The sequence below is a fragment of the Scyliorhinus torazame genome, chromosome 4, assembly GCF_047496885.1.
Source record: "Scyliorhinus torazame isolate Kashiwa2021f chromosome 4, sScyTor2.1, whole genome shotgun sequence".
NCBI lineage: Eukaryota > Metazoa > Chordata > Chondrichthyes > Carcharhiniformes > Scyliorhinidae > Scyliorhinus > Scyliorhinus torazame.
Window position 1 is genome coordinate 185,920,076 of NC_092710.1, and position 14,773 is coordinate 185,934,848.

At 43.8% G+C, this 14,773-nt stretch overlaps 1 protein-coding gene across 3 annotated transcripts in view; it reads right to left on the bottom strand.

Annotated features, from left to right (window-relative positions):
• hadhab (hydroxyacyl-CoA dehydrogenase trifunctional multienzyme complex subunit alpha b) overlaps window positions 1-14,773 on the bottom strand; it is a 91,603-nt gene that overhangs the window by 70,923 nt on the left and 5,907 nt on the right. For 2 of the 3 annotated variants that reach the window (XM_072498989.1, XM_072498990.1), the window contains exons 2-3: window positions 3,387-3,428; window positions 1,581-1,651 (exon numbers count right to left, since the gene is read on the bottom strand). In XM_072498989.1, coding sequence (XP_072355090.1) covers window positions 1,581-1,651; window positions 3,387-3,428 — 113 coding nt within the window. Of the gene's footprint in view, window positions 1-1,580; window positions 1,652-3,386; window positions 3,429-4,407; window positions 4,428-14,773 lie in introns of those variants that run through there. The other variant, XM_072498991.1, reaches the window with a different exon arrangement.

Consider the following 14,773-nt stretch of genomic DNA (forward strand, 5'->3'; position numbering starts at 1 on the left):
TATTGGTGTCGTGAATGATACTGAATACAGTGACAAAGTCAAAAAACGTCCTCACCTCTGACCATTGGAAGTGGAGATCACTGATGAAGTAGCTGAAGATCGTCAAGCTTTGTCACTATCCTAAGGAACTCCTGGGGCTGACATGATTGGCCTCTAACAATCACAACAGTCTGTGTGTTTGGTTTGTCTCCCAACAGTAGAGAGAGTTCACCCCTTCTGCATGCCCTCCACCCCAAATTCCCATTGATTTCAATTTTGTCAGGGTTCCTTAATGCCACATTTGCTCAAATGCTGCGATCAAATGCTGCATTGATGTCAAGGGCCGTAACTCCCACCTCACCTGAAATTTGGGGAATTGCCTTTTTTTTAAATCTAGAGTTTCCAATTCTTTTTTCCAATTAGGGGACAATATAGCGTGGCCAATCCACCTACTCTGCATATCTTTGAGTTGTGGGGATGAGACCCACGCAGGCACGGGGACAATGTGCAAACTCCACACGGGACAGTAACCCGGCGACGGAATCGAACCTGGGTTGCCCTCGGGAATTGCCTTTTTAACCAGAACAAACATGCAGCAAAATAACAGAAGAACACTAAACATGGGCGGGATTCTCCGACCCTCCGCGCCGAAATCACGCACGGCGCGGGGGCAGAGAAATACCCAAAATAGGCTCCCACGCCGGCATGCTATTCTCCGGCGACCGGAGAATCTGCGGCAGTCGCGTGCGGGCGATAGACGCGGCGCCAATCAGGGGCCGTTGAAAGCGCCTACCACGGCAATTCTCCGTGCTCGAAGGGCTGAGTGCCCGCCGGCGTGGTTCACATGTGGTCCCACCCAGCGGGACCTCGGCGTTCTGGCTGTGGGGGTCGTCCTGGTGGGGGCGTGGAGGGATCCGACTTCGGGGTGCCTCCATGGTAGCCAGTCCCGCGATTGGTGGCTACCGATCGGCAGGCGCGCTCATTCCGGGGGGGGGGGGGGGGGGGGGGGGGGGCCTATGTTCCTCCGTGCCGGGCCCCTGTAGGGCCGCGCCATGTTGCGCAGGGACGAAGATGGCCGCCTCACGCATGCGCGGACCCGCGGCCTGCCGCCGTGTGCATACGCAGCCGCGCCGGCCTAACTCCAGTGCCCCGCCGGCAGCCGGAGCTGCGGGACTCACGCTCGGACCCTGCTATCCCCCTTGAGGATGGAGAATCACCCCAGACTTTCTAGGACAAAGTCTGGAGTGATTCCCGCCCGTTTTCCGGCAGGCGTGGGGACTTAGTCCCTAGAAGGGAGAATCCCGCCCCGTATCTTTGGTGATTCAGCAATATATTGTGGTTAAATAAAATACAACTTGCCTTTATTTTTTATTATAACAGGTAAATTGATGATTGTACTTATAAGACCATAAAACATAGGAGCAGAATTAGGCCAATTGGCCCATCGAGTCTGCTACGCCATTCAATCATGGCTAATTATTCAGTATTAGCAACAAATAAAAGATGTTAAATTAATTACAGAATCACTACAGTGCAGGAGTTGGTCTTTTGGCCAATCGACCTAGGCCCATACCCCCACCCTATCCCATAACCCCACCTACCTTAGAATCTGGTGCATTAAATCGAATAACAGCAACATCACCTTTAACTTCACAGTTGACATGGGTCCTCTCTATAAGAAGGACAATAAATTTAGCAAAATACAAGAAATATTGAAGAAAAAAAATCTATTCTGTTCTTTGAATGTGTGTAAGTCTTAAGAGTTTTGAAGAATGGTGCAAAGCTTGGGGGGCAGTGGTGCTCAGTGCAGTATGATAGAGCGCAAACATTTTCCCCAAAAAAGATGCTTGCGCATACACCAAAAACTCACCACTAGGTACTCTGTTATGAATTTTTGCCAAAAGTAGCCCCACGCAAATTATGGACTATAATTTTCAACAACTGCGATAGATTTGTTGCTGTCATTTCTATTTATTTTAGCATATGTTCAGTCAAAATGGATGCTCTCCTGAGTTTCCATAGGAAAGATGCCCATTGTCTCAACATTCATGTTTTTCAGACTAGGAATTTATTACAATCATGATGTCCTTCACTCTACTTGGAATTAAGTTATTAGATTGCTGTAAATATTGAGAGTTTCAAGTGCATGTCTAATCACTCTAACTATACAGCATTCCAAGAAATTTCCTCTGAATTTGAGAAACTAATTCTGGGGTCGCAAATTAAAATAAAATATTTAATATATTCACATTTTTCAATAAAATATGAAGGAGGATGTATACATCACAAACTACAATACCACTATCTATCAACTTTTAAATGGAGCATCTATATTATGTTATATTCATACAAAGACAATATTCCTGTTTAATACTTTTTTTTAAATTTAGAGTACCCAAATACTTTTTTAAATTAAGGGGCAATTTAGCGTGGCCAATCCACCTACCCTCCACATTTTTGGGTTGTAGAGGCGAAACCCAAGCAAACACGGGGAGAATGTGCAAACCCCACACGGAAGTGACCCAGAGCCGGGATCGAACCTGGGACCTCGGCGTCGTGAGGCAGCAATGCTAACCACTGCGCCACCATGCTGCCCTTCTCGTTTAATACTAATAAACTGTCTTAATTTCATTAGAACTAAAAATCTGGGGGAAAGGTTTGCAGGACTATTTTTACTTGCAGAAAGTCTGAAGCTCGAAGGATGAAATTAACTGCTTGCTGACTTTCTCAGCCAGTATTTAATAGGCTGAACACTTTGGAACGTCCTGTGGTCGTGAAAGGTACCATAGAAAAATAAATCTTTTTAATAATGTTTATTATTCTGTTATATTTGCCTAATTGTTTTGCTTCTACAAATCATGATTTTAACGGTTTGTATGAAACTGGCCAGTGGAGGAAGTGTGATGAAACTATTGCTTAAATTTCATTGCAGAATGTTAAGCTAAAGCAAGCAATTTTCGACTCTGCGTTATGTACTGCAAAATGTATACTATCTGATGAGAAGACTCGTATGTGAGAAGAATCTCAGAATTAAGCACAAGGAAAATAAAAATTTAAAAAGCCCATGGTAAAATAGTAATGATCTATCTTTAAATCTGTGCACTGCATTATATCAATACACTTTTTTAAAAAATCACAACTAATAAGTTCTGGTCAGAACATAATTAGGCTCTGGGTTATAACCATCCAGTGTTTGCAGATTTCAGTTAACCACATTTTCCTCCCACACACACTTCCATTTATATTGAAACACAGACCTGAACGTCTGCTGCTTATCATATGAAAAATTGATTTGGGACTTTGTTCGGAGAGTTCGATATTCAGCCCTGTCAACATTCAGCCCAGGTCTGCCCATTATGAACATTGGAAAACTGCTTGCTTCTGATCCTGTTTTTGAAAATACATACCCATCATAATTGAAGAAACTGTGAAATGACGACAGGTATAACCTGTAATACAAAGAATACAGTATTTAGACATGGTATACTAAAGATGTGTTAACCTCTTGAGGAATGGTAAGTGGTTGCCACTACTGCCTCACAGCGCCAGGGTCCCAGGTTCGATTCTGGTCTTGGGTGACTGGGTGGAGTTTGCACGTTCTCCCTAAGCCTGCATGGGTTTCCTCTGGGTGCTCGGGTTTTCCCCCCACAGTCCAAAAATGTGCAGGTTAAGTGGGGTTACAGGGATATGGTGGGGGAGTGGGCCTAGGTAGGGCGCTCTTTCAGAGGGTCGGTGCAGACTCGATGGGCCGAATGGCTTCCTTCTGCACTGTAGGGATTCTATAGAGTGCAAAATTAAGATTCTTTTAAACTAAGTCAAGTTAATTGCAAACAAGCTAAACAAAAAGTTTGAAAACATGCGCCATCATTATTCAATGTTTCAGGAGATCAGATTTACATGGGAATCAAAGATTACAGAGGGTCAGCAACAAAGTGAGAATACCACCAATCAGATCAGCCACGATCTTATTGAACTGTGGAGCAGGGTCAAGAGGCCAAATGGCCAACTCCTACTCCTATTTCTTACTGTTGTGATCCTTGTTCAGACCCCTAAATTGTCGATAAGGTCCAGTTAGGGATCAATAACATTTTGTTTAAAGTTAACAAACTTATGGATTTAATACACCTACTTAAGTGAATGAATAAAGCCACAACATTTCACAGGTTTTAAACAGTTAATTTTAAAGGTTCGAATTATAAAGCAATTTACAATATCTACCTTTTATTCTAACTTCCAAGGTTAATATGAGGTACGCATGAATTAACAGGCGAACTGTGGTCAAACACACAATGCTACACAATGCCAAATGCAACAAAATCAGATTTCACAGATTTCTCAATAACCCACCCAGGCAGTAACCGAGTCAACCAATCTCACAAACTCATTACTCTCACAAAGATTTCCAACCTTCACCATTGTAGAACTTGCCTTGGAATTCTCGCCAAAAGTCAAACGGACAGCTTCAAAAACTTCACAGGGGTTCAATGTGGTCTTCCGAGATTCCGGTCCCCTGGATTTCCAAGTCTACACTAGAGAACCAATTCACAAGCACAATTTCAGCTCTTGTTTTTGACCCCTGTTTTTGTCTTTACCTGGGAATTCCTTTTGGGATTTCTCCCTGTTCCCTTGTCTGGGGTACTTGCTAGCTATGGCCTGCCACTCCCAATCACCTGACCTGGGTTTTTGCACCTTTGCCTTCGCTTTATGCGCAGGTATGCTGGGCCTGTCCTGAGCTTGAAGAATGTAAAGATGCTGTACTGCGCATATGCAGACTGTTGGGGCCTGCACATGCATTCGAAGACTTGCGGGAAGATAAGTTTGGATTTCATAATGTCGATTGGGTAGGCTAAGAATTCACTTTTCACAAACCTAGCTGATGAAGATGCTGTCTATTAATATAGTACTCAAGTGATCAACACAAAATATGTGAAAGATTTGACTTCAGTCTAAGGAAAAATGTCTATTCCCCCTTTCAAATTTATCAAATGCAATTCTTTTAAAAAAACTTTAGAGTACCCAATTAATTTTTCTTCAAGGGGCAATTTAGCGTGGCCAATCCACCTAACCAGCACATGTTTGGGTTGTGAGGGTGAAACCCACACAGACATGGGGAGAATGTGCAAACTCCACACGGATAGTGACCCAGGGTCCTCAGCACCATAGTCACAGTGCTAACCACTGTGCCACATGCCACCCTCATTTTCTGCTCATTCTTCAGATTTATGCTGATCAGAGATAACTCATTTCTGGCTAATAAAATATTACACAGGCAGAGTATCTCAAAGAACAAGAACAAAGAACAAAGGAATGTACAGCACAGGAACAGGCCCTTCGGCCCTCCAAGCCCGTGCCGACCATGCTGCCCGACTAAACTACAATCTTCTACACTTCCTGGGTCCGTATCCCTCTATTCCCATCCTATTCATGTATTTGTCAAGGTGCCCCTTAAATGTCACTATCGTCCCTGCTTCCACCACCTCCTCCGGTAGCGAGTTCCAGGCACCCACTACCCTCTGCGTAAAAAACTTGCCTCGTACATCTACTCTAAACCTTGCCCCTCTCACCTTAAACCTATGCCCCCTAGTAATTGACCCCTCTACCCCGGGGAAAAGCCTCTGAATCCATCCTCTGAATCTCAAATCCATCTGTCTGAAAACCAGAGTTGTCGGAAAGACTTGCCCATTTTGTGCCATGCATTAACTTTAATTGAAATGAAAATTCAACAGAACAATTTAGCTGGGCACTGCATTCGCATGGTATGGCACTGGATTAGTAATCTGTTTCACTGCTTACGCACCTGTCTATTCCAGCATTGGGCAACCCGTGACCCGTCCAAACCTGGCTGACTCAAATTAGGCATTACCCCACCTTTTCCAACCCTAGCCAAGAGCGAGCAAAATAGAGGTTTACACAGTAAATTTCAGTACATTAATCTTCATTTAGCAACTTTAGCAACCTATTAACCTTATAGCTTTTAGAACAGTTCAGGCTGCTGCTCCTAACATTTTGAAAGGGTACTCACAGGAATTGGAATTAGACTTGGTATACCTCTTGCTTGTATACTCAACAGTTCATAGAATCATAGAATTTACAATACAGAAGGAGGCCATTCGGCCCATCGAGTCTGCACAGGTCCTTGGAAAGAGCACCCTACCTAAAAGGACACCTCCACCCTTTCCCCGTAACCCAATAATGCCACCCAACCTTTTTGGACATTAAGGGCAATTTAGCATGGCCAATCCACCTAACCTGCACATCTCTGGGCTGTGGGAGGAAACTCACGCAGACATAGGAAGAATGTGCAGACTCCGCACAGACAGTGACCCAATCTGGGAATCGAACCTGGGACCCTGGAGCTGTGAAGCAATTGTGCTAACCACTGTGCTACAGTTCATTCGAATCTCAGATTATTTCCAGAGACTGGCAGGAGACCCACATGGTGACAATATTTAGAAAGGGCATCAAGTCAGAATTGGGACATGCAGATTCATTAACTTAGTTGTAGCCAATTTTCTGGCATGTATCACCTGGATAGAGAAAGAGTGTTTTAACCTTTTCTGGAAAAGGTAATATTTTACCAACTAGGTTATATTTATTGGTGTATTCTTGTAATCAAAGTTTGATATTAATAATAGTGGTTCTGCATGGGAACCAGTTAATTGTGGAGTTCTTGAACTAATTTAAAAATGTCTTTACAAATTAAAACTCATCATGGGCACCACAAGAGAATTGCTTCTTCTTTCCTCCTAGGTATGATATGGAGATGCCGGTGTTGGACTGGGGTGAGCACAGTAAAAAATCTTACACCAGGTTAAAGTCCAACAGGTCTGTTTCAAATCACTCGCTTTCGGAGCACTGCTCCTTCCTCAGGTGAATGAACAAAGAACAAAGAAAAGTACAGCACAGGAACAGGCCCTTCGGCCCTCCAAACCTGTGCCGACCATGCTGCCCGTCGAAACTAAAATCTTCTACACTTCCTGGGTTCGTATCCCTCTGTTCCCATCCTATTCATGTATTTGTCAAGATGTCCCTTAAATGAAGAGGTATGTTCCAGAAACGTATATATATATATAGACAAAGATGCAGACTTTGAATGCAAACCTATTTATTCAGAGCACAGTTAATCTTCTCTCTCAATTTAATTTTCTCCATATCGTTTGATTCCCTTGGGAGTCCAAAATCTACTGATCTCAGCCTGGAATAAACGTAACAATTTCAGCACCCTATATCCTTTGGGATACAGAATTACGTAGATTCACAACCCCGAGTGAAGAAATGCCTCAAGTTAGTTTGAAATAGTCGACCCTTTAACCTGAAGTTATGCCTCCTTGTTTGAGGCTCTCCAGTCAGGGGATACAGTCTCTCAAGCCCTGGCAGAATCTTGTACATTTCAATGAGGTCACCTCTCAACAGATCTATTTTATCCAATCTCTCTTCTTGAACAACATTCTCATGGCAGCAAGTAATCCAGTGAACCTTCATGAATCAGTAAGAAGAGCAGGGCATATAAAAGGCAGCAAAGTGAATGAGACTTCAGTTCAAGAAGAAGCGGGAGCTGAGTGAAGCATGGGAAACAGGAGTGGAGTGGGGCATGAATAGTGGATAGGGCACAACTTCTAAACCCCCCAATCGCTGTGTTTTTAAATTCCCCCCACCCACCTCCTCTCCATCCCTTCTTGCGCTCTGCTGCTCTAGCCCCCTCTTTTCTGAGTCTTACTTCTACTATTCAAAGCGAGGCGGTACAGTCCCGCGCTAAACAGTTTCATATTGTCCCAGTCCGTTGGGGCATCTGGCTCAGCGACGGTTTTGTCGCTGTCTTCCCAGCCCATGTGTGTGGATGAATTTGTCTGCATCTGTTGGTGCAGTGGAATAGTATTGCCTTGGATAGTCATCCAGAGCTTGGCTGAGTACAGCATTCCTAATTTTACATTGTTCTTTTGAAGGGCTGCCTTAGCCCTCTTGAACTCTGCCCGGCACTTGGCCAGATCTGCCACAATGTCTTGGTGGACCCAGACTGGGTGTCCCTCCCAGTTGCAGAATTTTGTCTGCCTCGCCTAGCTCAAAGATTCTTTCCTGGTCCTGGTACTTGTGCAGCTTTGCAATGATAGCCTTCGGCTGTTCCCTGGCTTTGGGCTTTGACTGGAGTGACCAGTGAGCTCTGCCTATTTCTGGGGGTTTTGGGAAGCTGTCTCAGCTCACCAGGTTATCCAGCATTTGGGCCACATACTCCGTGGGGTTCCTGCCCTCAGTCCCCTCCGGTAGGCCCACTATGTGGAGGTTCTGACGTCGTGACCAATTTTCCGGGTCCTCGACCTTCCCTTTTAGTGTCCCTTGTGCCAACCTTGCGAACTCTGTTTCTAATGCAGTGATCCGGTCGCTCTGATCGGTTCTGGCTTTCTTCAGCACCTCGATTGTAACGTCCTGCGACTCCAGACGCCTCTCCGCCCTTTCACGGGCCACCTGCAAGGTGATCAGTGCCTCTGCCACAGCTACCTTCACCGTTGCTCTCATGTCAACCACAATGGCCTCCTCGAGTTCTTGGAGTTCCTGCGTGACGAATTCCCTCCAGATGCTGGTCGGATTGGGGGGAGCACTACGTGCGGCATGCCTCGCTCAGATGTGGCTGGGGCATGGCTATCCCTTGTGCTCCCCATCTCGTCTTTCTCCTCCTAACCCCTGATTTAGCACAGTGGGCTAAACAGCTGGCATGTAATGCAGAACAAGGCCAGCAGCGCTGGTTCAATTCCCGTACCGGCCTCCCCGAATGGCGCCGGGATGTGGCGACTAAGGGATTTTCACAGTAACAGTGCAGCAAGATAGCATAGTGGTTAGCACAGTTTCCTCCCACAGTGCAAAGATATGCAGGTTAGGTGGATTGACCATGCTAAATTGCCTTTAATGTCCAAAAAGGTTAAGTGGGGGTTACTGGGATAGGGTAGATACATGGGCTTAAGTAGAGTGCTCTTTGTAAGGACAGGTGCAGACTCGATGGGCCGAATGGCCTCCTTCTGGACTGTAAATTCTATTCTATCCCGGCTTTTGTTTTTTGCCTATGCCACCTTTTCGACTTCTGGAATTGCTGCCGCTTGACATGGCTCATCTTGTTGGTGTTAGAGGAAGGTGGGGAGAAGGGGGGTTTCTCACAGTTTATTGGGTTATTTTCTGTTTGAAGTGCTTGATTCCAAGTTTTCAGGAAGCGACCCACCTTTGTCATTGGCTCACCACATCCCTATCACCGGAAGTCTTCGAGTTATTAGTTCACGGAATTCTCTTCCCCAGTGTGCAGTGATGGCAGGGGCATTAAATATTTTTAAGGCTGAGTTAGATAGATTCTTGATTGAGAGTCAGAGTCAGAGGTTTATAGCATAGAAAGAGGCCCTTCGGCCCAAATTGTCCATGCTGCCCAGTTTTTACCACTGTCATGTGAGAGTACCTTTAAGAAATGGATGTTTAAGCAATGTACCTTCAAGAAATGGAGCTCATCAGAATTACTGAAGTGATGTGGGGGGGGGGGGGGGGGAGAGGGGGGGAAGCTGAGCTCACTTCTGCTTTTTTGAGTTTCAGTTTGAGAAGGCAGCTGGGAGTGTCTGTGTGCTTTGCTGAGAGCTGCAGGAAGAAACACACAGCTGGTCTGTTGATGTCTGCAATCCAAAGAGTATAAATATATTGAATGTAACCTAATGTGCTATTATTTCTGAAGGTTTGAAGTCTTTTGGATGTTTACAGGAACAGTTTGAAGGATTATTTAGTGTTGTAGTCTTTTGGGGTTATCTTTGAAGTAATGGGTGTTAAGATATTCAATGTTTGTTTTTAAAAGGTTAACTTGAGTTCATAGAATAAACATTGTTTTGTTTTAAAAACCATTTGTCCATAATTGCTGTACCACATCTGGAGAGTACGCTGTGTGCTTCCCACACCACAATCTATTAAAAGTTGTGGGTCGGTTGAACTCCATGAAACACTTTGGGGTTCTATAAACCCGGACCCATAACACCACCAAGCCTGTACCAATTGCCCGCATTTGGCCCATATCCCTCTGTACGCATCTTACCCATATAACTGTCTAAATGCTTTTTAAAAAGACAAAAATTATACCCGCCTCTACTACAGCCTCTGGGTAAGGGTCCTTCTGGTTTATCCCCTGTTTATTCTCTTATTTATGCCATCACACTTTTGATCCACAGACAATTTATGGACATGTATCTTTAATTCAAACATAAGAAAGCAGTGGTCTGTGTCTTTAATTCAAACAGAAACCTGTGCTGGTTTGAGCTGGAGTTGTAAACTGATTGGCACCAATGGACAGGGATTTGCTGGGTCTCGGGTTGATTGATTTGGCGGATGGCCAATGATGGCCCAAAAAGCTGTGCTCTTCCCAGTAACAGGTGATTGGATCTGATCCCACTACAATGCTTTTCAGCGCTCCAAGGGTTGTGTTTGGCTTCAGTTTTGATTTGCAGCTGGAATGAAGGGATCTAACTAATTTTCTTGCAAAAGATCTTACTAAACCTCTATAGAAGACCACTGTGAGGGCTGACCCTCACTCCAGCAAGCCTGGATGTCTTTCTCTTGAGACTGCAAAGACCTGAAGTCAAACCATGAGCTGAGAGCAAGGTTTGACGTGAAATAAAGTGTCTCCACAGAAAGATATAGGTCTGAAGGCGAACCTTGAGCTGAAGGCCCAGCTTGATGAGAAATAAAGTACAGAAAACCTGCTGCCAGTAAGTACTGTATTTGCTAACCTGTGGGGACCCTAAATGAATGACTCTGCAAGGAATACCATTACCAGCCGTAAACCAGAGGTTTTGATCAGCCAGCATGCTGTGAAGACAGTGTGCTGAAGAACTACCATTTGAAGCAAAGATCTTTTGACCTTCATCCTTATTATTTTTACCCCCGTCCGCTCCTCTGTGCTTGTCTGCGATGTGTGTGTGGTTAGAGGGTGGGGCAGTTAAAGGGGTGGTAGGTATTAGGTTGTTGTTATCTAGTTGTATTTGCTGCATATTTCATGCTCAATTTTGGTATATACAGTAATTGTGTTTCAACTTACAAACCTGGTGACTGTAATTATTGGGCAGCCAAGAACCACTAATTCACTTGTGTTGTGACTCCGGGACACATGGGGCTAAAATTGACCACACACTTGCCCAGGTGATGTAACAATTGACAAGGGAGTCACAAGGTAAAGGGATTTGACAGGAAAATGGATTTGAGGCCACAGTCAGATCAATCATGATCTTATCAATTGGTGGAGCAGATGAAGATGAAGATATAAAAAATATTCAACTTAGCCTGGCAGGTATTAATAGGGCACTGGTAATTGGAGAATGTAAATGCTTGCAATTTTGCACCATAACTTTACATTTGACTCGCTTAGTGATAGAAACTGGGCGGCATGGGCAAGCTGGGCCGAAGGGGCTGTTTCCATGCTGTAAATATCTATGACTCTAATCTATGACTCTATGATTCCTGCTCCTAATTTGTATGTTCACCCCTCTAAGGCAAATGCATCCTTGCTTTTGATTCAATTTACCTTCCTGCGATAGATAGACCAAAACATAGTACTCCCAAATGTGATCTCACCAAAACCCTGTTCAATTGCAGAGAGAGTTCCTTATTCTTGTAATCCAAACCCGCTGCAATAAAGGCCCACATGTAATTTGCCTTCCTTACTGGTTGCTTTACCTGCATGTTAGCTTTGTGTCTTATGTACAGCAATAGTCAAGTGCATCTGAACACCAAAACTTAATAAATAGTATCTCACCATTTTGAATAATAGGATGTCATGAGACCTTGGACTAGAGCAAATCAAATCCAGCCCCACTTTGCTGTGTTCTGTTGTCTTGCTGTTGCAATGATGCTCACAGAAGTGCTGATGACTTACTTAGAATGATGATTTATTGATTAACACGTGGAAGGATAACATGCAGAATACTATACAGACTAGGCTGCTTTGGAACTAACCGATGTGTGACTGTCCTTGTGTACGGCTTACTACCAACTGATGAGTCTGTCACATCACGCGACCAAGGTCTGACGCCACCAACTGGTTGCTAACTGCATATAATCTGATTCACAGACATATCGCCACACACTTGACCTGGAATAGCAACACAAGTGAATTTGATGTTATTTTAGAAATACCCGAGGACCGTGGCTGAGACCTATAAACTGCAGTCACCAGGTTTGTAAATTTAACACTTTTAACCTATTATTTAACTGTAATATAATTAAACTGACAAAAAAAATAACCGAGTTCCTAATACCCCTTACCCAACTTGTTTTAGAGCGAGAGAGGGAGCGAATTGTCAGCTAGAACACTGTCCCTGGTCAACCCAGTTTGCCAGTCAGCCAATTGAACAGACTTCCTCCAAAGGTGGTCCTTAAGATTCCCCCAGCACCGATGAGTCTGTTTTCTCCTCGTCAAAAACAAAATCCTGGAACAGACTGTCCTAACTAGCAGGCTGCTGCTGCTTAGGTCCACTGCTTAAAGGCACAATCCGATTAAGAGTCCATGGACCAAAAATAATAAAAGAAAAAAGAAAATAAATGGAAACAAAGAGAAATCAAAAGAAACAACTCGAACAAGAATAGAATCAAAGAATTGTAATAGCAAAGGAGGCCATTCAGCGTGTGGGATCCATGTCAGCTCTCAGTAAAACCTACTCAGCTAATCAAACGTTCCTGCCCTTTCTTTGTATCCCTGCAGATGTTTTCCGGTCATTTAATTACCAAATCCATTAGAAAATATTTCAGACCAGATGCTCACTTACTGTGCGATTCCTTTATAGAATTCTCTACTCAAGAGGGCTCTAGATGATAAATCAATGAATATATTCAAGACACAGATCACTAGAATTTTGGACTTCAATTTCCTCTCCACCTTCTCTTCTCTCAAGGGAACTGCCCCAGCTTGGCCAATAAGTTTCACCCGAGAACCATTCTCGTGAATCTATGGCCATTCAGATAAGTCTGCCTTCGCGTTTTTGCTACCGAAGTGGATAGCCTCGTATTTCTCCAAAATATACTGCACCTGCCATTCATTTGCCCATTCACTCAACTTTTCCAAATCACACTGAAAGATCTCTGCATCCTCCTCACAGCTCACCTTCCGACCCAACTTGGTATCATCTGCAAATTTGGAGATATTACATCTTGTTCCCTCATCTAAATCATTAATATATATTGTGAATAGCTGGGGTCCTAGCACCGATCCCTGCGGTACCCCACTAGACACTGCCTGCCAATTTGAAAAAGACCTGTTAATTCCTACTCTTTGTTTGCTGTCTGTCGACCAATTTTCTATCCATCTCAATACACTACCCCTAATCCTATGCGCTTTAATTTTACACACTATGTGGGACTTTGTCAAAAGCCTTTGGAAAGTCCAAATATACCACATCCACTGGCTCCCCCTTGTCAACTCTACAAGTTACATACTCGAAGAATTCCAGTAGATTTGTCAAGCATGCTTTCTCTTTCATAAATCCATGCTGACTCTGTCCAATGCTGCCACTATTTTCTAAGTGCTCTGTTATAAAATGGTTTCTAGAATTTCCCCCACTATTTACATAAGGCTGACTGGTCTATAATTCCCTGTTTCCCCTCCAATCTGCAAGAACTGTTCCAGAGTCTATAGAATCCTGGAAGAAGGGGCGGCATGTGGTGCAGTGGTTAGCACTGGGACTGCGGCGCTGAGGACTCGGGTTCGAATCCCGGCCCTGGGTCACTGTCCATGTGGAGTTTGCACATTCTCCCCATGTCTGCGTGGATTTCACCCCCACAACCCAAAGATGTGCAGGTTAGGTGGGTGGCCACACTAAATTGTCCCTTAATTGGGGAAAAAAAATATTTGGGTATTCTAAATTTATTAAAAAAAGAATCCTGGAAGGTGACCACCAATGCATCCACTATTTCTAGTGCCACATCCTGAAGTCCTCTGGGATGTAGATTATCAGGCCCTGGGGATTTATCAGCTTTCAATCTCATCAATTTCTCCAACACCATTTCTCTACTAATATGGATCTCCTTCAGTTCCTCCTCTCACTAAACCTTGCATTCCCCAAAATTTCTGGTATCTGATTTGTGTCCTCATTTGAGAAGACAGAACCAAAGTATGTGTTTAGTTGCTCAGCCATTTCTTAGTTCCCAATTATACATTCCCCTGTGACTGTAAGGGACCTACATTTGTTTTCACCAATCTTTTGCTCTTCAAGTACCTTTCAAAACTTTTACAGTCAGTTTTTATGTTCCCTGTAAGCTTACTCTCTTTTCCCCTTCTTAATCAATCCCTAGGTCCTTCTTTGCTGAATTCTAAACTTCCAGTCTTCAGACCCGTTGTTTTTCTTGACCAATTTGTATGCTTCTTCCTTGGATCTAATACATCTCTAATTTCCTGTGTAAGCCATGTATTCGCTATCTTTCCTGTTTTACTTTTGTGTCAGCCAGGAATGAATGTTTGTTCAAGTGACTGTTCATTTTGTCCCAGATCATAATTTCCATAACCGTTTCCACCACCGAGATAAACTGATTGGCCTGCAGTTGCTGGGTTTATACACTTTTTTGTATAGGGGCGTAACATTTGCAATTGTCCAGTCATTTGGCACTAAAGACGATTGGAAGATTATGCCCATTGCCTCTGCAATTTTCACTCTTTCCTTTCTCAGCACCTTTGTGTATATCTGATTCGGTTCTAGTGGCATTTCAACTTTAAAGTATAGCCAGCCTATCTATTATCTATTCTCAATTTTTAGCCCATCCAGTGTCTCAGCAACCTCCTATGATTTCTTCACCA